The sequence below is a fragment of the Populus nigra genome, chromosome 3 (genome assembly GCF_951802175.1).
Source record: "Populus nigra chromosome 3, ddPopNigr1.1, whole genome shotgun sequence".
In the NCBI taxonomy this organism is placed as follows: domain Eukaryota; kingdom Viridiplantae; phylum Streptophyta; class Magnoliopsida; order Malpighiales; family Salicaceae; genus Populus; species Populus nigra.
The window spans coordinates 7,263,361-7,286,316 of NC_084854.1; the positions used below are offsets into that span (position 1 = coordinate 7,263,361).

Sequence of the window (22,956 nt, forward strand, 5' to 3'; positions counted from 1 at the left end):
AGTATAGTAACGGTGACAGTTTAAAATATTTTTAAATATTAAAATAATTTTTTTTTAATTTTTAAAATTATTTTTGATATTTACACATCAAAATAATCTATATATATATAATTTATTTTATATAAAAAAATAAAAATAAATTGTGAGTATTATTCCTCAAAACAATGTCTATCACGGTAAAAAAATCTTTCCTTTCCTTTCCTAAACTACATAGTTTTTGACGAATGACAACTATAGTCTATCGTCTCTTCCTCGTCCACCCATAGTAAAACAAACTTCATCTCTCTAGACGCTGTCGTATAGAAGACTGTCTCTCCACTGCTCTCTCTCTCTCTCTCTAAGACACCATCAACTTTCACTTTAGACTTCTAAACACCACACAACTCTCTCTTTCTCACTCTTAAACAACAGTACCATTTCCTCCTCCCTCCCTCTCTCTTTTTTCAGAGATAGAAACCAGAGAAGAAGATAAAGTGTTCAGTTTCCATGGCTGACACAACAGCCAGCAAACACCTCTCTTCCATCAGTGGAGGTAACATCATTACAGATATGAAGAACCTTTCTTCTCTCCTTAAAACAAGGAGAACTGTGACTTTCGCTTATGGCTTCATGTTTGCTTTTGTTGCTTTCACTATCTTCTTGGCATTCAGTCCTTCTCCAAACTCATCGTCTCCCTGGTTTACTAATATTTTTAGTACCAGCACTAGTACTGCTTCTTCTGATTCTCATAGATCTCAATTTTCTTCGATTTTCTCTTACTTCTTGCCCAACAACACATCAGCAGCCACCTCACAAGAGCAAAGCCGTGGTTTCTCTTCAATGCCTTCACAAAACACTACTAGATCTAATGACACCTTATCACCCAATTCTAGAACAGAAGTTAAAGACCCAATAAGTGTAAAAAACCTCACTCAAATCACAGTTTTGCAACCAAACCGGACCTCTAATTCTTCAGTTGTCATTAAAGAGCCAGCCTTTGCAAATAATCAAACTCAAACTGCAGTGAATTCTGATAAAGGTCAAGTTTTAAAGCCAAATCAAACCACAGTTGCTAACCCAACTACAATCCAGGTAGCAGCAAATCAAAGTGAAAACACACGCACGAAGTCAGGTTCTTTGGTAAAGGAAGGTTCTGGAAATCAAGATAAAGGTGATGCAGGTAAGACTGTGTCATCAAATTTTACAGGTGATGCAGGTAAGACAGTGTCATCAAATTTTACTGCTTCACTTGTGAAGAAACAAAGTAATGCGACAAAACAGAGCAATGAAACCAATTCAGGGAAGGAAGTGAAGCAGGGATTTGATAATCGGGTTCAGAATTTGGCAAATTGCGATTTTTTTGATGGAGAATGGGTCAAGGATGATTCGTATCCGCTTTACAAACCCGGGTCTTGTTCATTGATTGATGAGCAGTTTAATTGTATAATTAATGGTAGGCCTGATAAAGACTACCAGAAATATAAATGGAAGCCTAAAGGATGCACTTTACCAAGGTATGTAGTTTCTTTTTTAAGTTTTTCTGCTATTTTTTATGGGGAAACTTTTCTGTTTTGGGACGGGGCTTTGGTTCGTAGAAAATCACACCAATTTATCAATTTATATTTTGGATTTCATGCTTGTTTTGAGATTAGTGAGGATTTGGACGTACAATTATAAGCGATCCAATTATTTTTGGCCTGTCAGTTATCCTCTGCTACCTGATTTAGAAAGTTTCTTTTCCTGTTCATTGGATGCATCAATCAACTTCGTGTTGTGGTGTATGATTCGTACAACACTTCAATTGAAAAGGGTTAATCAAATAAATTTATTTTTAATTCCAAGGTTTGTTAATCTGAATTGTTTTGCTCAGGTTGAATCCTCGTCATATGTTGGATATGTTGAGAGGAAAGCGACTTGTTTTCGTTGGCGATTCCCTGAACAGGAATATGTGGGAGTCTCTGGTTTGTATTCTAAAAGGATCAGTGAAAGATCAAAGCAAGGTTTTTGAAGTGAATGGAAGACATCATTTTCGAGGGGAAGCTTCATACTCCTTTTTATTCAAAGTAGGTTATCAATTCCATCTGCTCAATCTTTGTAACTGAATTTCTTGTATTTTCGATTTGTTTTCTCCTAACTTTATGAAATCTGTCGTTGCATGATTGGCAGGATTATAACTGCACAATTGATTTCTTTGTATCGCCTTTCTTAGTTCAAGAATGGGAAATGCACGAAAAGGATGGATCGATGAAGGAGACACTTAGGCTTGATTTAGTTGGGAGGTCTTCCAGTCAATATAAAAGTGCAGATATCATTGTCTTCAATACTGGACACTGGTGGACTCATGACAAAACTTCCAAAGGGTGAGTTCATAATTTACCTCTACGGTTCTATTGTTTTTCGGTTTCTCTGTTTTCTGGAGGAAACTAAACCACCTGCTGGTATTTGCAGGAAAGATTATTACCAAGAAGGGAATCATGTGTATAATGAGTTGAATGTTCTAGAGGCCTTTCGAAAAGCTTTGACAACATGGGCCAGATGGGTTGATGCAAATGTAGATCCAATGAAATCTCTGGTCTTCTTCAGAGGATATTCTGCTTCCCATTTCAGGTGAAGTGCTATCAATTAATATTTTAATTGTTAATGATAGATTTCCCTGTAATCTTCTCCCATATCATTTGATTTGATTCCACTTTTGACTTGCGAGGGAGTAATGGTAAAAGTAATATTTGTTTTCACGCTCAAGATCTTGTTAGTTTCATGGCATCAAGACTTTAAAATAAGAAACTATAGATTGATCTTGGAATTCTCAGATAGGAATGGTGCTGAATGTCGTTCTCTTGATATTTTTGTTTAAATTTCAGCACCATTGTAGCTCTGGAGCAGGTAATTTAATATTTGTTGCTTCTGTCTTTATGCAGCGGTGGACAGTGGAATTCTGGTGGGCAATGTGACAGTGAGGCTGAACCCATAAAAAACGTCACATACCTAAGGCAGTATCCACCGAAGATGCTGGTTCTTGAGAAAGTGTTGAGAAACATGAAAACACATGTCACATACCTAAATGTTACACAAATGACTGATTATCGGAAGGATGGGCACCCTTCAGTCTATAGGAAGCAAAACCTGTCTCCGGAGGAAAGGAAATCACCGTTACATTTCCAAGACTGCAGCCATTGGTGTCTTCCCGGTGTGCCGGATGCGTGGAATGAGATTCTCTATGCTAATCTTCTAGTCAATGAAAAACAGAAGCAGCAAGCGCAGAAGAGGCATAGGTAAAGTAAGAAGAGGCCACACAAAGTTAGAGAGACTGCAGTTAAAATATGGAGTCGAAACTGCACGTACATGCAGTATAGTTTTTCTTTTCTTTCAATTTTGGGTTATAGAAACACAGAAACAACATGGGGAAAGATCCAAGAAATAGTGAGACATGTTTTCTCCAAAAAATATGAGAGAACCAAGGCAAGAGAGGAGTGAATGTGCTTATAGTAATATAAATCTATTTGTTTATATAAATGTTAGAGAAGAAAGAGGAGAGAAGGGATTGAAGGTGAAGTTTATAGGCGGGAATCTCTCCCCACTTGTTTCTTTAATTATTATTCTTCTGGCCTCAAATTAAGGCTCTGAGGATTGTAAATTTAAATTTATTTACCTTGAATAATACATTGTGTTGTAATTATTTTTCCTCATCCTTTCACTATTGCATTTTTCAGCTCAATCGGCAACCATTTAATATTTTTTTGTCAAACATGTGATCATGTTGATTAAGCCTTTTTGTGTCATTTTCCCCTTGTAAATTAGCTGTGGTCAATGTTTTCGGTCTGTGAAGCTGAAATTTCCAGCAACGAAGACGACCGGCTGTTTTCTACTTTAGATGACTTTTGCACAACAAAATTGTTTAGGTTCGCACTTTTGTCTTTGCCTCACATGCAATGTTTAATGTTTGAACTTTGAATATGTAATATTTTTACATAATTGACAAAGACAGCCTAGGTTTGAAGAAACATGTGCCTTTGGTGTTGAAACGGCGAGGGATTGCCAAGTTTAATTGATTGAACAGTAGCGGTATTTCTAGAGAACTGTGAAGCAGGACACTACGCTGCCATTGTTCACCCAAATTCATTACCATCTCCATTCCACTTTTTATGGCCATTTTTTTTTGGTCCAAGGAGTTTTTTATATTTTGTACTGTGGCCATTCAACCTTGGTTTATATATATATATATATAGTTTTCTTCTTGCAAATTATGTTAGTTCTATTTAATGTTTTGTCGCTCTAGCGTATGCTTTATTACAAAGATTATTTCTAAGATTTAAATAGAGAGCTATTACGATTTACAATTATAGGGTTATGTTAAAAAAACAAAAAAAAAAAACAGGGACTAAAATTAAAAAAAGAAAGGAATGGTTGTTTTTATGTTTATATTGTATAATAGAAGTATCTTTCTGCACTATGGTTAATGTTAATGTTAATGGATTCTTCTTGATGACAAGAGTTCAATAAAGACAGTTTTTGTCTAACCATGTTGAAAAAATAGATAAAAATTTGAAAATTATGATTTGGTTTTTAATTTTTAGGCAACTTAAAATGTGTTTTGTACTTGAAAATAAGGTTAGTGAGGTTCTAAGAATATTTCTTTTTTATATTTAGTTTTAGGGTGTCTTTTAGACAAAAAAATGTTGAAAACTGGGTTTTAGATCTAAAAACTTGGAACTTGATTTCTCGATAATCAGAGGACAATAAAAAATCTTTGTAGCAGACACACATCATCTACATCGGTGGATGACATGTCATTTGCTTTTTAGAAAAAGATGCACCTTTGCTTCTTTCTAATAGTCTAGGTTTGTGAGCTTGCCCTACAAGAGTTAGACATATCATTCTCTTTTCTTTTTAAGACCAGACACACGAGCCTAAGGCTTGATGCTCGTGGCCTTCATCTTCATCTTCTGTGTGTGTATGTATATAAAATTTAAAACAAAATTTTGTTAAAATAAATAATTACAATGATAGTTAAAAAATTATTTAATTATCCCATAATGTTTTCATAAGATCGGAGCTTTCTCTAGTAATATTTACAATTATTTTTCAATAATTACATATGACAACTATATGAATATTTTTTTTTAAAAAAAAGGTTGCACTGGAAAGTATACATCTATATATCACACTCCTTCTAATTCATTAAGACAGGATAGAACCATGCATTTGAAGTTGAGCTTTAATTCTGCTAACAGATTACAAAAACAACTTTAGTCTTATTTAAATTAGTTGAGTTATTATTTTATTTATATTTTAGTTATTATTAACCCTTTTGGATATAGTAGAGCCTTTATTATCCATATTCATTAGGGATATCCTATTAGACTTAGAATTCTTTCTATTATAAATACTCTTTTGTAGAGACTTTTTAAGATTAGACAAAAAGACTATTTTTAATAAAGGAATCAGCATTCTTGATATCTCTCTTGTGTAGTTGAGTTATTCTCATACTAATTTCTTGATTGACCTTACAAACTATTTGAAGAATCGATCAACTTTGTCGTGATTTTATACCACTCGTTCGTGTGTCTTTACATGGGTAGGGTGGGGGTGATCATTGTGTATTATTTTAGTCAACCAAGGCAGGTTATTGCTGGTCAGGTTGCAAAAACATTCAAATATGATTTTAGTATATATTGAAAGGTGTCTACATCACAACATGGATTGGAAAAAAGGAAAAACAATCATTACTAAATGGTTTAGTAAAAACATCCACTAATGGATCATTAGTGGCTATAAACCAAACTTGTACTTTTTTTTTGCAACCATATCATAAACAAAATGAAAATCATTTTCAATATATTTCATATTAGCTATGAATAAAATGCTCAAATATTATCACACCATAAGATAGGAGAAGAAGATGATGGATAACTAAGTTTAGATATAAAAAACCTACATTAGTAATAGTCTTATATTTAGCCTTTGTAAAAGATTGAGAAATCATTTTCTTCTTACTAGACTTTCAAGAGATAAGGTTACCACTAAGATAGATAACATAAGCACCTATAGATTTTCAATCACTAATAATATCAGCTCAATTAGAGTCATTGAAGCCATGTAGTAAGAGATCAAAAGACATAGCATGATTATAATTATCATAAATTTTGTGTTGGGATTGGGTGTCTTGTCATGGTTGATTCCATCCTGATTCGTTTTCTCAGCTAAAGTTTATTTTATTTTGAAAACCTCACTAATTTCTTTCACCCTTTTTATTTAAAAAACAATTTCGACCAAAAAAGATCCTAAAGTTGAAATTGTCACCTCTATCAGTAAAAATGGATTGCTAGCAATATTGGCTAAATGGGCTATCATGTCATTAACAAACATGAATGCAAGGGAGAGCAAATGAAAGTCATTTGTGTGTAATGGTTAATGACTCAATAATAAACTAGTAATTTCAAGAACATAATAGGTTTAGATAGAGCGATTAAGGTGGTCACTACATCTTTAAACTCTAATAATCATTATTTAAAAATATACAAGTTAAAATCAATGAGAATGAAAGGCTTATTAACTATTATGAATTCATCATTATATATTTTCTCATGATAAAAATAAGCCAAAACTGGTTCTTTAAAGAGCTGCTATATTTCAAAAAGACTTAAGTGAAGAGATAAAATTAAGGTTATCGACAGAGAAACCAAAGCTGATTTTAAAATTCTCTAAATAGAATAAGATGTCTAAAAATCAATCACCTGAGAAAATACATTAGCAAATAAAGATGCAATTAAAGTGCTCATTACTACTTGATCTTGTTGAACCCAATATATTCAATATAATTCTGATATAGAAGGAGATACGTTCTTTATGGTATAGAGAGTTGGATGATATGGTTTTGATCCATCAATAAAGCCATATAAGCCTTGCTCAATAAGCAAATCTTTATTTTGAACCTTAAATCATGAAGAAAAATAATATTGGAATCTAAAAATTATATTTTAATAACTGGTTTTGAGTCTTTAGAATAATTGGAGTATGTTTTGGGGTTAGAAATTGGGTTATCATGTTCTAGGATTTTTTTAAATGTTTTTTTAGATGAAAACAAGTCGAATTTGAGTTTTATAACCCAAAACACATTTTTCAATCAACTCATAGTAAAAAATTGTTTTAAAGGATGACACATTATTTACCTAGGCATGTTATCCACTATGCAAAAAAAAAAAGAAGCTAAGCGAACCTAGGTGTTTTTTTAAAGGTCATGAATACGAGCTTGACCTTCCAACCCAAACATATCTAATCCATCCTTTCAAATCCATACACTCTTGGGCTTAACTCTCTGTCTTTTTATTTTATTTTTGTTTTATTTTTTGATATTTTAAAATAATAAGTATTTCAATAAAATTATTATAATAATATTTTAATAATAACATAGCATTCTTTTCAAATTAGATTAGAACTTTTTATGTTAGTATTATTAATTATTTTAAAAATAATTATATATGAGCTTAATTTCCAAAACAAATTTAAACATTTCTCATGAATATTCAATGAGCATAAAATATTATTTTTTTATCATATATTTTTATAGAATTTTCTTAAATGAATTATTCCTTTTTTTCCACATATAATCATATAAAATTATGAAGATATATTTTTTTAATTAAAACTTATTTTTCATATCACGATAAGTTTTTATTTAAAAAATATGTTATTAATAAAAAGACATTTTTTTGTAAAAACAAAAATATAAATAAGATAAAAGAGTTTTAACGAAAAACATTTTGACAAAAATTCAAAAAACTAAAGCAAAAAACTGTTTGCTCAACAAAATGGTGTCTGGATTCCTTGCATGAAGAAAAAAAAGAAGATATTTTACATGTTAAAAATTTGTTCCCTACTTTATCATGAAAATAATTTGATTTTCATATATTGTCGTGATGAATTTACTATCTAAATAAAATAAAATGGACTGTGCACATATTTTTATTTTTTGATTAAAAAAAATCTCAATTAAAAAAAAAATACTATCAGTTCTTTCTATCTGCTCTTTCAACGAATTCATAGCATAAAGTAGCAACCCGCATTAACATAATTCATAGCACAGGCGATGACAGTTGCTTTCTCACTAAATCATTAGCAACTCGTAAATCCACGCCTGCCCTGCCTCCTTCCATCGCTTTGCAGCTTCTCTGCTGAAACTAATTTTTCCTTCTTAACATTCCTCATCCCTCTTTAAGGTTTCATTCTCTCTAAAATCTCATTTCCCATCTCCAAAAGTTCCCTCTCTTTCTTGAAAATCTCATTCTCATCAACATTGCTGTCTGGTGTGAGCATATCATCCTCATACCATCTTGATGACATTGACTGTATCGAAACCAGACAGATTTTTGCATCATCTTGTGCTTAACCCAAAAATTTAGATGAACTCCCAAGTGTAAAGATTTTTCGGCATATGTAATATATTATAACACTCGAATAAATAATTTCCGTGCGATTAATCATAGGCTATAAAGTTACATTCAGATCATCCAATTTTGCTTCTCTTCAGATAAAGCAGTGGAAATGTTGTAGTAGTACTATCTCCTACGCTGCAGCTGAATACAGATGTCTTCTGCTTCTTCTATTTTGTCAAAAAGATGGCCCCAAGATCCCGGCCTTGCAGACTCGAGCCTTTTGTATCGCATCATTTTCTGATTGCTACAAGTATACATGTGACAGAACTCCACTTTGGAATCCTGTGCAGTAGCTGGAGAGATCTGATCATTGCCGCATCTGGAATTCAAGAAGAATTCAATCGTTGTTTCCGTTACAGCACTTGTTTGGAGAATTCAAGAAGAATCATTGAAGCACGCTCCAAAATGTAACATGGTAATAGCTATTTATATGTTTTGTTTACTGAAAATACCAAAATACTGGTATTAAAGAAGTTGAAAAAGAACTTGGAAAAAGACAAGAGCTTATATCCAAGGTAATCACTAACGTTTACGGGCTCTCATGGACCTGTTTTTCAGTAAGATAACAACAATTACACAAAATACAACGACATCCCAGTGCGAGAATTAGAAGAGAAAAAACATCAAACAACAGTATAGTTGATGGATTGGTTCTGCAGCAGCCAATTATTACCATTGTACATTTTAAATAATTACAGCTTATTCAGTCCAATACAAGACAAGATACAAATAAAGCTGGAAAGCTATGCAAAAAGAACCTGAGAGCTTGAAGGTGTCAAGTCACAGAAACTATCTGGCGGATCCACCACATGCCATCTAACACTGAAGCCCCATTTCTTCTCACAAATGCCCTTTTGCTGCAGCCTAGAGATATGACCCACAACAACATGAAGATTCCTACCCACAACATAGATTTTGCAATCCCAAGCATTGACAGCAAATGGTTTAGAAATTTGTTCTGGTAAGGGAGGCCCTTCTATTGTTTCCCAAGAATCACTTTCTGCATCATAAACCTTGAGCTTCATCCGTTCAAGGTCTGAAACCACAAACAAGCGCCCGTAGACCACCACACTGGAACCAGTCCAACCTTCTCTCAATCCAAAAGCCATATTCTCCCATTTATCAGTCCTTGGATCATAAATTTGACCCCTGGGAGAGAAAAAGAATGGCCACAACCACCCTTCTGTCACAAGAAGTTTCCCATCAAGAACTGCTGCATCATAAGATGCCATGTTTGTTCCCATGTTTGCAATTCTACGCCAATTCCCTTTTACAGGATCCAAAACCTCCGCTGAGTCTAGCTCAAAAAGGTCAGAGCTGTTGCCTCCTGCTACATATATCATCCCTTCAATTACCCCGCTAGCAAAAAATGATCTAGCTGTTATCATCCGATTCATCACAGTCCAACGATTCTTTTGCATCTCATACTTCAAAACCAAGTCAAGGGGAAAATCAACATCAGAGACCATACCACCACAAACAAAGAGTGTACCATCATGAGCTACTGAAACACATCTAAATCCATGAGGGCAGACCTTGTGTTTACAAGGCATTGCTGGGATAGTGTGCCAAGAAAAGTTGATAAGGTCTAAAACCTGCCACTGGATCTTTCCAGTGCACTTGTGGAAAGAAAAGACAAAGAGCCAAGGATCCTTGAACCCCAATTCCTTTCTACGGGTGAAGAACCGCTCCTTATTACCAAGCAATAAATGCCATCTCTTACAAACAGCTTTGCAGGCTGCATGGCTCTGGACTGGAACCCGGAGAAGACAATTGAGTGCAATATCATCAGGAAGCCCAGGAATAAGGGGCTCACATTGCAGAGATGACTCAAACTCTGGGTTTAACAAAGAAGATTGGATCACACCCACTCTAAATTTGGGGGATAATGTAATCTGGGAGTCCCCTAGTTTATGTACCGGTGCCTGTTGAGACGATAATCGAACTCTTTGCATCTTTCTGTCTGAAGACAAAATACAAAAAAAAAAAAAAACCCTTCCAAATAACACCCGATCAGGCCCTTGTTGAACTACGAGATTCCCTATCTGTGCTATCTCACCAAATTGATAACCATACAGCAGAATAACGATAAACAGCGCAAGGATTTTTCTTTCTCCGATTCTTATTCCTTTACAATTGTATCACAATAGAAAGGAACTCCCCAATTTATGAAATTTTAAAAAGTAAACCAAAAATTCCTCCTTGACAAATTCCTTGTTATAATAATGAAAGATGATACATACCACACCCTAAACCCTCCAAGAAAAAAGTCCAAATTCAAACTCATATACAACAAAGCTTGTTACTTTAGAAAGTCTACCAAACCCACTGTTTTTTTCCTATCACCACTTCCATCAATTAAGATACCAAATAGCACTCTAAAAGTCATGTCTCTTGAAAGACAATTACCAAAATTCAATACCCCAGAACAAGAAAAGCTCAATTCACTAAGCTAACACCTAACACGACACAAAAACTAATAGCCAACAAAAAACCAGCTGAGAAATCAACTAGAATTGGGAGCTGTAACAATAATCAAACAATACAAACCAAAAACAGCAGAAATCTCAACTTAAACAGAGAAAAAGAACAAACCAAAGATTAAAAAACTCAAAAATGAACTTACCAATAAGAAATAATTGCTTTGGGTAACTCTTTTGTTAAGAAGATAGTGACTTTTGACGGAACTTATTTAGCTTCAGCTCTTTGCAACGTAAGACTTCTCTTCTTCTCAAAGAAAAGATTATATAAAATTCTGTGGGCAAAGATCCTTGAGTCTTGAGGCAGACAAGTCCACGCGCAAATGGACTTTGTTTAACACTTCTAAAGTCGGGTAAATTACATTAGAGGTCCCCACATTTTAGATTTTAGCTAGTTGAACCTCGAATCATTCTATAACTTTGGCAGAGCCACTCTACTGCCAAAACCCTCCGTTAAAAGTTTTTGCCTAGCCGAATACAAACCAAAGGTAGAGGCACTACCTCTACCTAGTTTAACCTTTTTGACTTATTTATGAATGGGGTCAAATATATAAAATTTCACTATATGTTATAACCTATTTTGATTCCGTGTTATTTTTAATAAATAACCAAAAAATCTTTTAAAAGCATCTCAAGACAAGAAAATCTAACTAAAATATTTTGAGTTAACTGAACAATTTTTTTTTTCAGGCTTTGGTTGGATAAGATAATAATTCAAAAGATATAATTGAAGGATCAAGGACTAGATTTGACAAATTGATATAATTTAAGAGGTTCTATTAATTCAATCAAGACTTAATTGGTTAAATATCTAACTTTTATAATTGATTGTGATTTCAATTGAAAGTTTTGTAGAGCCAATTATCACTTTGAAAAAACAAAGAAAATAAAAGAGTTCACTTAATTTCATTTAGGCCCAATTGAAAGATTTTATTTTGTTTAACTTAAATTTGGTTGTATATTGTGAAATATCAATTATGGGAGGATGAAAATTGAAAAGATGCTAGTCTTTAAGTACTGCTTTGAACTTTCACCACGCCCAACATTTTCATTTCAAAGGCACAATATAAATACTTGGAGCAACCTCCTTTATCCTTTTTCCTCAATAAAAAAGTTAGAATAAAACCCAAGTCATCGCTTTCCAAAGCCAAATACTCAACCTTGTTCTACCTCTAACTCGTACAAGACCCTAGCAAATAACTCCTTTCATATACTCCTAGCCCCCACACTCTTAAATTGGAGGCAATATATATAAGTATAGAAGAAATCTTAGTAAAATAGATGAATTCTTGAAAAATATAAACCTATTTAATACTTATTTTTAGCAAAAATATAAACCTATTTAACATAAGTATTGGAGGCAACATACTAAATCCTCAAATGGACTGATATCAATCTATGTGAAATCATAAAGTTTCTCACTAGCTAGATAAAGGCCATTTATTATGGTGAAAATCATTTTAAGTTATGGTTTGCATTCCCTACCTAAATACAAAGATGTTGTTAGACTTCTATTAGACTAGAGAAAGGGCAATCAAAAGCTCTTTATTGAGTTTTTAATTAACCTTGAATAATTAAATTATGTTAAAAATCTTTTGAAGCCTCCATTATTTTTCAAAGTGGTGTTGTAGTCTTTCCATCTATCTAATGTAATCAGCATAAGCAATACTCGGCTATAATGGAATGAATTTCTTAAAAGTATTTTGAGTAGCATAGTTGTTTTGAAGGGGAAGTATTTCTTGTTTAATATTCAAAGTAAAGGGATGAACTTCCTTTTTATTAGATACCTTCTTAAAGAATGGACTAAAGTGTTCCCTTTATATATTCTTTGTAACACTAATAATAAACAAGTTAAAATGAGATAAACAATCTATGAAATTTTATAACAAGTTATGGACATAGGTTTTATCATAATAAAGTTTAAGGCTGCTGTTTTAGTAATTTTTAAAAAGAAAAGGTATTTAAATTTAAAAGTGGAAATGGAGATTTATTTTATACAAGAGATAAAGGATCAAGTACAATTTATAAAGCCCACGTATCGTACCTAAAACTTGTTGTTTTAATTTGAATTAATTGGCTAAAACGATTGACATGTCATGTATATTTTGTAACATCATAGATCATTTTAGATGAATAGTGTCACTTTCCACATCATATTTGGTTAATAAATCAATTTTAGTACAATTATAATGAGAAAATATTCATTCTTTTTAAAAATAAATGAATATAAGAGCATTGTTTACATAAATAAAAATATACATTCACATATCAATCATAAAAGAACCATGATTGTTCAAGACAAAACAGGAGGATAAGGCTAAAATCCATCAATTATAGTGGAATTAATTGTGTTAGAAGAGTCATTATTAACCATGAGAATTAAAGAAATGACTACAATCAGGAGTCATAATTGATCAAGAAAAAATGATTAATCATAAGAGTTTGATCAGAAGTCATAATTAGCTTAGGACTCATATAAGTATAAATAACGGAGAAGTCTAGTTTGTATTAGGATTTAGTAAAGCCTTGATGCAAAATTTGGATTGCAAGTATACTAATTACTTCAAGTAATATAATGGAAGTAAGTGTTTTGTTACCACGAGGACTATCTACCTATTAGCTACTAAAATTATTCCATTCTTAAGTTGTTTGAAAGAATAAAATAGATTATTATGTGTAATAAAATTAACAAATTATTAAATAGAAAAAAAAGCATAATAGTAAAATAAATTCACTAATGGATAGAATACTCATTGTTGTCCTTAGTCCTCTTAGAACTTTTATAGTTGGTTGCATTCTATTAGCCTTTGAAACTTGATAATATACTTATTAACATATCTATTTCTTTGTCAATAGTCCTGATATTGCTAAAACAAAAACAAATATTGTTTGTAATTAAAAGAAACAACTCTATCATATATCATCTGTCACATACTTTCTGAGGATGTAATATGTTGTTTGTCCTCCCTTAAACATAGATTTGTCTAACACTTCCACTAGGAAAAAGCTTTGTCCTTATGATGCAATCATAGCTTCAACACTAATAGATTTATTAGAGGTTCCAATAGGTCCAATCACAAGATTTAGAGTAAAGAGGTTTAAGTAGTCAATTAATGGACTTCTTTATGATATATGAGCTAAGATGGAGTTCTATAAGATATCAAAAAATGAAGAATAAACCTTGATTAATTTTATTCATGTTCAAGAAAGGCTTGTAGGAGAGCATCCAAACATTAAAGAAAGATTGGAATAAGAAGATTCAAATTTTCCAGTTTTGACCTTTCTTTACTATTTTGGCCATAACTAGAGCTAAAGAATGAATTCTGATGCGATTCTAGTTGCATTGGAAATTAGATATCCATAATTTTCCAGTGATATATGGTACATCTTATAATTCATCAAGACGAGGAAAAATCATTCATTTAAAGTTGAGATGTGATCCTACTAGCATATTATAAAATTTAACTTTGGCCTTGTTTTAATTAGTTAGGTTATTGTTTATTTATTTTTTAGTTTATTTTAGGGCCTGTGGTATATATGCATTTATTTGTGTTAGGTTTTATTTTATTATTTTAGTTATTTTGAGCTTTTAATATGAAAAGGTCTATCTATTAAGTTTGAGTTTCACTAAGTTAAATTAAGGTTAACTTTCTACCATATAAACTAATTGTTATATTATCTTTGAGTTTATGAAATTTTCTCTAAAGTTGCAGCATTTAATGTGTTTTGTTTATTTTTGTATAGTTGAGTGATTTTTATATTAAGTTCTTGATTGAATTTGCTTGAATGATTGATCAATTTCATTGTGATTTATATTTTTTATTTACATAAGATATAGGTAATCAATTGCATATAAGTTCTTAAGTTTCGCTATGGTAATCTTATTCATAAACGAATGTATAAGACGTTTGATATCATGATCAAAACAAACTAATTACAAGCTGTTTTCCAATCTATTGCTTTATCCTGCGGAAGTGGAAATTTAGTGCAAGGAAAAGCTATGATGTCAAAAGAAAGTGATAATGAATTGAACATAATGGAATCATACCCTTTCTTATGTCTATTATTTCGAGATGATCTGCCTTCGTTGCTCTTAGAACATCTTCTACATATTCCAATGTCTTGTCCAGATAGTCCTCGGCTATCTTCTTGCTCTCTTCAATTGCCACAGTTTCAGTAATGACATTTAAAGTTTTGTGCATAAGCAAAGTCACTCTGTCGTTTCGTCTTGTTAGCCATCTCCTGTTCATATTCATATGGCATGCCATATTTTGCAGATTTTATCCACCTCTTTAATATGTATTTAAGGGCATATGAAAGAGATTTCTTGCATTCAGTACCTTAAGGCGTGGACACAAAAAATGCCAAAAGACTCGTATTTCTTGCAACTGCAAGCGACACTATAATCTAAACAATTGAATTCCACAACGCTCTCCTTATGGCCTTCCTGTCAACTTGAATATTGTGGTGATTGTTTCATTCTTGGCAGTTTCTTCTATTGTCACTGATAAACATTTGGGAAACTCTTCCTGAAATGTTTTGAACAATGGGAAGTGTATATATCGGCTGCGTGTCTTTCTATTGCACTACTATTTTGAATTTCACCTGGGCAGCTTCATTGCAACAAAAATCTTCATATAGCTCTTCTAAACGCCATCTCTCCGCCATTTCTAGATATTTTTGGATGAACTATGATAGACCCGTGTTCTGATTCTTCGGAATTTCGAAAATATTTTTGATGTCCTCACCATGTTGTAGTCCTGCATGGAAGTTTTTCTTGACGAGCACACAAGCCCATCTTTCTCTTGACTTGTCTAGACTACTAAGCCATGGGTTTTCACAAAAGATACCCACCTTGACTCAAATTCCTCCTCTGTTCGGCAATAAAAAATGCATTTGTAGAAGAGACTCTCAAAACCAGGTTGCATATACAATGCGGATAGGTGTTTTAAGGCATTTTGGCGGATATACGAAATGCCAATATATATGATCCTCTGCATCTGGCAACACTGCCTTTATTGCATTAACTATCAGTTTGTTCTTGTCAGTGATAATTATTTTGGGTTGATGCCTGCCCATCACTTCCATAAAAGACTCAAACAGCTAAATAAATGAGTCGGTGTTTTCATCAAGCAAGAAAGCACATCCAGATAGGACTTGTTACCGATGATGAATCAGTCTCAAAAGAGAAGCACAAATGATGTCATATTCCTCAATCCTAAATAAGATCACCAAAGCAGTCATAGTCTACCTTGGACCTGCCATCCCTCCAGAAGAAATTTGTCATGCGACCATTAGAATCAAGTTGAACTTCATAGAAGAAGGATAGATCCGGGAACTGCGAATGCCTTCGATAATTTAATAAGCATTGAGCAGCTTGAGGTTGCAAACTATTTATTCTTTTATCAGGTACACAAAGAGTGCAGCCCATATTGGATGATTGTACACCTTTTTCTCCCCATCTCAGCTTCATATCCGGTGCAAACCATCTCAACTTCGTACACAGAGGTTTTGGTGTGTGATACTATCACATGCCTTCGATCTTCAAGGAGATGATTGTGCTCCAGAGAAACTTGGGAGATCACCTATTTCCCATTTTCCAGCATGCAATGGATCTTGGCATTGCATCCTGTTCTGGTTGCTTTCCTCCTATACTTCGTAATCTTGGAGAATTTCTTCTTTGATCGAACCCTTCTTTTGAACAGAAAAGGTACCGTTTTCTAATGGTTTTGGTAGTCAACTGCTGTACCTTTCTTTTTCTTACGTTGAACCAATTTCATTAGCATAATTTTTGTAATATTCATAAGCCTATTCCTCAGAAGAGAAGATCATCCCGATTTCTGACACCTGAGAATTATTTTCCCGTGTTTCTTGTCTTGCTTTCAGAAGTCCATGAAGCTGGTATGTCTTTGTCATCTTCATTGTTGTCTGATGGCAACACAACATCCTCATATTGCTCTGTGATAACAATGATTGAATTGCAAAATCGATAAGTTTTTTTTATTGAATTTCCATCATTTGAATAGAACAAAAAAGCATAATCTACATCATACGTTGAAAAACAACCTAAGAAATCTCTTGACACTAAAGTTTATAGCTAGTGGCACACATGAAAAAAGAATGAATGGTCTCCATTTGCATTACTCGGATATCTCTTCAATTAGAGTTAACATAAGAGGGATGCAACAACAATTTCAAATCAAATTTGACTACTATGAGGGAAACAAAATATACTTCTATATGAAGAACTTAGTGCTCAGATGCGAGGTCACGTAGGCTTGGTATTTAGTAGCTACAATAGACAATTCACACTATCAATGTACGGGGCGATGTTTGCTACCTCATCTTGAAGATTTTCAATATCTATCCTAATCAATCCAGCCCCTTCCTTCTCCTTTTGATCTTTTTTGCCAGAAGATGGAGAAGAAGATAAACTTCATAGAACTGCAAAAACAGTAGACAGCCTCTGTGAGATCACCAGCGTTACAAGTCCTCTAAGAAAAAGAGATAGAGGATGGACACAAAAGCGATACTAGACCTAATTGAATTATGGTTGACGGAGCACAAAAATTAAAACAAAAAATGAAGAAGAAGAAGATGGCATGCGCCAGCATTCCAGCTGTTTAGGCGTGAAGATGGCCGAACAGCTAGAAATCAATGTTCTTTGCCGCCGGATAGCTAGAATTCATGTATTTCAGGCCCCGAGTTGTTCAAATAAATATTATCTCGGTACACTTTTTCAGGTCCCCGTGCACACACTTTCTATACCAATATTTTTTTTCTTTGCGCAAAAACTTTATAATGAGGAGGCATTCTTTTCTACACTAATTTCTATAAATATCACCACCATTTTCATAACATCAGCTAACATGCAATTTGCTACCACCATGTTCTTCAACCGTTTCCATCCCGGATTCGATCTTCTATGTGCACGTCTGTCACCTCCGCGGTGCCTAACCTGTCCCTAGACTTGCAGGATGTTCAATGGGCCGTGGAGAATAGTCGTGGTGCGCACAAGCTGGCCCGGACACCCCACGTAAATCAAAATATATATATTACCAACAACCATTCAGTGACTCCTAAAACCACCAACAATCACACAATAATTCTAAGAGTATAAACAATAACTCGATAATTCTTAGAAACATACAATTTATCTTACAGTTTCCTATTATCTTTTCATTTATTATATATTTTTTCTTCTTCTATATTTTACTAATTTATACATCGAAGTGTCAAATGCATTCAAATGGAACTCACAACTAGCCTCGACCCTGGAAAGCCAATTTCTTGTCTAAATGTTTTGATTACTTTATTAATGTTGAGGTCCAGAATCAAGACCAGATGTTTTAACCATTGATGAAAAAGGTGTTGCAAAGTTCTCGATCCAGCCTAGGGTTTGACTAATCCCTACATAAATTAGTTTTATTTTTATAGTAGAAAAGAATGTGAAAGGAAAAGGTACGTACCCATAAGATAGCCAAAGAAAAACTTGGGGAAGTTGATAGAAGAAAGTTTGTTGTAGGAGTTTTTTAGAAAAAATAAATATTTTTTTATTTTTTTTTATTATGATGTTTTTCTAGCTTTTTTCTATTTTAAGGGAATATTTTTCCTAATTTATCTCTTTCTATTCGGTATTATTAGGGCTTTTTATTTTTTTTCTATATAACAGTTGTGATATCCTTTTAATAAATGAAGACGTAATTGAATAAAAATCAAATATTTTAATTGTCTCCCCATATTTATGGTGTTTATGGTTTTTAAGGGTTTTAACTTGTAACAAATTCTATTATCTCTCGCTTTTTTCTACTTCAATTAGTATCAAAGTACAACGATCCTTAGTGGTTATTTTGTTTAACTATGTGTTGCGGAACAACCATGGCTAAAAAGTCAATGATCCTTGGTGGTTATTTTACTTTATTGTCTGTTACTAAATAATCATGACTCCAAAAGGTTGTAGAATAAAACATGCTTACCTAGAAGGGGATAAGGAGATTGTTCTTCGAAAAAAAAAAAAGGTTTGAGAACTAGTGTGTTGTTTTCATCTGCATCAATTGTTGTCATTCAAAACCTTGGTAGTGGGATCCACAATGAAAAGGCTCACATAAAGGTGTTGTGTTAGGGATCCACGATGAAGTAGGTCATACAAAAGTGTTGTGTTAAGAATTTACAATGACGTTGGACCCATAAAGATGTTGGGGAACCATAATGTGATGTCTCGTGCACAAAAAAATATTCTTGATGAATGACAGTTTTTAACTAAAGATTGAACTCAAGGACGAGTTCCTTCCAACCCTAAGAGACTAATACAGAAGTTTTTTTTAGAAAAATAAATATTTTTTATTATTCTTTGGTTTTTTGTTATGATTCTTTTCTAGTTCTTTTCCTATTTTAAGTGAATACATATATATACACACACACACGCTCTAAAAGCATTTTTGTATTTTTATTATTCATAAAAAAATAAAAAGATTTTATTATCCCCATTTACTAAGCCAAATGTTATTTAATTAAGGGACAAAATCATCATTTTACTCTTGCAATCCATTAAAAAAAATGAATATGTTAATACAGTCTGAATTACACTTTGAATTCATAATTTAAAAAATAATGTTTTGAGTCCTTTAGTTTGATACACGAATAACACTTCGTCTTCGAGGGTGCTTGACAGTGTGGTAACGGTTACTTTTCAAATAATTTTTTGTGTCAAAATACATGCCAATGATTTTTTTTATTTTTTAAAAATTATTTTTGACACCAACACATTAAAACAATCCAAAACGTACAAACTATATTAAATTTTAGCAAAAAAAAAATTATATTTTTTGGGAACATGTTGTCATTGTTTAAAAAATTATACTTCATCTCCTATAGTTTGATACCTGAATAACATTTTGACTCTATAGTTTAAAAAGTTATACTTCGTCTCGTGGAATTTGATGCCTAGATAACATTTTGCTTCTCTAATTTTAAAAATTACATTTCCCTGCTTGTAATTTGATACCAGAGCACCACTTTAGATGCTCTTAAAAGAAAAGTCAACAAAAGTCGATGGAAAAGAAGATCAAGACCGGTCATCAATTATAGAACATCTCAAATCTGCATTACTGCTTATTAGTCTTTGGTCACTGCAAAATGAACTCCCCAGGCAACTAGCTAGTATGTACCATGGGTCAATGGGTCCATGCTTTGAACATTAAGTCAGACATTCTTCGGTTCAATTTCACGAGTTTGAAGACGATAAATAATTCCAGTAGGAGTAGTTTGTTGACTTAACTCGATAGGAGACCATGAACTTTCAAGAAATTGTAATGCTCATGGAGTTTTCTAACCTTAACACCAGGAAAATGACCGCTCCAATCAATTTTAGGAGCTAAAGGAGAGGATAATCATACAAATGATTAAGAGCACTTCTCCAATTTCCTTTCTTTGAACAAGGCAATGGCTTACCCCAACACGATCATTTGCAGTGAGCAAACTCGTCATCAACGAATGAAAAAATGATTTGCAAGCACGACCTTCGAGCTTCCTTCATTCATCATATTGTTGCTTGTTAATAACATTCTTAATTTATATACAATTTATTTTGTTTCGCCAAGAATGGACAACGGAGAGCCCAAAATCCAGCCTCGTTTCTGACCTATCTGATCCCATGGCAGGCAAGAGGCAGGGAATTTAAGAGAGGGAGAGAGAGAGATGTAGCAATAAAGCATAGGAATACTACCAAACAAGTAGAGATAAATGGTCCAAGAGAATGATAAATAAATAAACCTCCAAACTGTATTCAATACAAAAATCAATTAAATACATCAGGTGGTAAAATTAACTTCTCACAAAATTGAGGTCTAGTTCCTAACCAAATCTCAGATGATCAGTCAACAAAATTTATCAGCCAAAACCACCAAAGAAAAGCTATTTACAAATGGGAAGGGAGATCACTGTTCCTCCTGTCTTTCATTTTGTGTTTTTTTTTTTTTACTAGTCATGGTGAGTCATGAAGCAGCTTGATGAGCTTGGACTTGGCCATGTGACGAAGGAAATAACCTAGGTTTAGCAGGCAGTGACAATGTTTTAGAGGTGGTGGTGCTAGTGGATGGATTGGTGGTGGTTGTGGTGGTGGCCACGCGCTCACAAGAAGGGCACATGGTGAGAGTGGTGGCAGGAAGCTGCATGTAGAAGGGTTGCGAAGTTTTCAAAGCTCTTAATTCTTGCAGTTCCTTTTGTAACCTCCTGTTCTCTTTTGTCAGTGTCTCGCAGCATCTCTTTAAATACTCACAATCTACCTCTGTCTGCTTCAATTTTGTCCTGTATATCATTCAATTCAAAACAAAAACAAAATCCCAAATTCATTCTAAATCTTTTTTTAAAAAAATCAATTCTCAAAAGATAGTACAAGTAAAGAAAAAGTACCTTGCCCTTCTGTTTTGAAACCACACTTCCACTTGGCGAGGACGAAGATTCAACTGCTTTGCTAAAGCTAGCTTTTGCTTCTGCATGATTTAAAAAAAAGAGAAACCCCATTGAGTACTAAAAGCTTTAATCAAATAAGTTCCATAAAATTAATAAACACTTGGTAGTTTTGGGATTTGGTGAGAAATAAAATCAAGAAATCACTTAATTTTATTCAAGTTATAACTTACAGGATTAAGGGTACTGTGTTCTTTGAAACTCTCTTCAAGAAAAGCTGATTGATCTTTAGAGAGCCTTAGTTTCTTCCTTGTCAAACCGTTCTCATCATCATCACTTGCTCTTGAAGCCTCTATGGCCTCTAAATCTCTCTTATTGGCTCTCCCACTTCTAATCCCAAAATCCATTTGAAAGGACGAGGCCGCGCTATTTGGCGACGAAAGCGCCGCTCCTTCATCAGCGTCATCCATGGACAAACGGTTCACATCAAACCCTCTCCCTGATCCTTCAGTTGAACCCGGTTCAGACACCACTGAAAATTCAAAACCAAGCCACGAGACTCAACACATGAGAAAAATAAACAAAACCAAAATTCTAAAAACTGCTACAGAATTGAAAAAAAAAAATAGTTCAAAGAAAGTGGCGTTACAGTTATCTGTCAGCCATGGAAAGCGATTCTTTGAAGGAGGCTGATGCCTGCGAGGAACAGGAGAGAAAGGTAAAAGAACAAGTTGAAGTGGCGGATCTGAAGAGACTCTTCGCTCATCTTCTTGATGATTATTTTCATGGCTACCTAGTTTGTCGTGCGATCTTGTTGATGCAGTAAAACCACTCCCTAAGCCCATGCAAAACCCGAGATCTTTGCTTGACAACTTTGGAGTTTTGTCAAGAAACTTGAAAGGCTTGGAAGTATCACCTAAACTCAAAGCTAGCTCCATATCTTGGAACACAGATGGGGTTGCAACGGTTTTCAAAGAAGGAAGTAAAAAAAACAATCAAATGCGCTTCTGAAAGGAAAACGAACACAGAATGACAGATCTCCCTCTCCAAACCTTGTGCCTTTATATTTCTTTTGCCTTGTGGGTATAAAGATTGACCGACAAATCCAGGTTGACAAACACACGTGAATCTATATAAATACACAACGGTTCACACGAGAGAGAGAGAGATTTTCTATATATATATATATATATATATATATGGCAATCAAGCTTAAGCATATGCTTGATTATTTTAAGGAGAAACGAAATGGAAATATGTTGTATTATGACGTTATTGAGAAACAAAGATATGATTGGTAGTATATTATATTTAATATCTAAATCATTGGCATTTAAAAAAAAAATGTAGTGGGGTAGGTACAAGGCAACATAATTCTTTCTTTTTCTTTTTCTTTTCCTGTTTTCCTCTTTGGTGCACTTATATATATATTTTTTTTTTAACAACGTGAGGCAGAGATTATCTTGATGTTAGTAAATCCTATTGAAGCTAAATCGATACAAGTTCTTATGTGTTAAAATTTCACGCTTAAATAATTCGATTATTACCTCCTAATCTTTCAAATAATTGAGTTTTCAGCAATAAAGAACCACCACACCTGCAATAATTATACGATCGAGGAAATAATTAAGAAGTAATCCAAGGGTTGTGATCATGCA

The 22,956-nt window shown here is 33.5% G+C and overlaps 3 protein-coding genes across 3 annotated transcripts; 1 reads left to right on the forward strand and 2 right to left on the reverse strand.

The window, feature by feature from the left end:
* The first annotated feature begins 265 nt into the window (after nt 1-265).
* LOC133689388 (protein trichome birefringence-like) lies at nt 266-3,665 on the forward strand. The gene is made up of 5 exons (XM_062109237.1): nt 266-1,493; nt 1,850-2,042; nt 2,146-2,339; nt 2,428-2,586; nt 2,898-3,665. The coding sequence occupies exons 1-5, from the start codon at nt 487-489 to the stop codon at nt 3,253-3,255; spliced, it is 1,911 nt and encodes a 636-aa protein (XP_061965221.1). The 5' UTR covers nt 266-486; the 3' UTR covers nt 3,256-3,665.
* A 5,369-nt stretch (nt 3,666-9,034) lies between these two features.
* LOC133689811 (F-box/kelch-repeat protein At1g30090) lies at nt 9,035-11,201 on the reverse strand. The gene is made up of 2 exons (XM_062109868.1): nt 11,038-11,201; nt 9,035-10,406 (listed from the first exon to the last, which is right to left on the reverse strand). Exon 2 carries the CDS (start codon nt 10,364-10,366, stop codon nt 9,155-9,157), a length of 1,212 nt encoding a protein of 403 aa, XP_061965852.1. The 5' UTR covers nt 10,367-10,406; nt 11,038-11,201; the 3' UTR covers nt 9,035-9,154.
* A 9,448-nt stretch (nt 11,202-20,649) lies between these two features.
* Nucleotides 20,650-22,455, reverse strand: LOC133689105 (homeobox-leucine zipper protein HAT14-like). The gene is made up of 4 exons (XM_062108846.1): nt 21,948-22,455; nt 21,532-21,830; nt 21,302-21,381; nt 20,650-21,196 (listed from the first exon to the last, which is right to left on the reverse strand). Exons 1-4 carry the CDS (start codon nt 22,234-22,236, stop codon nt 20,884-20,886), a joined length of 981 nt encoding a protein of 326 aa, XP_061964830.1. The 5' UTR covers nt 22,237-22,455; the 3' UTR covers nt 20,650-20,883.
* Nucleotides 22,456-22,956: the final 501 nt, after the last annotated feature.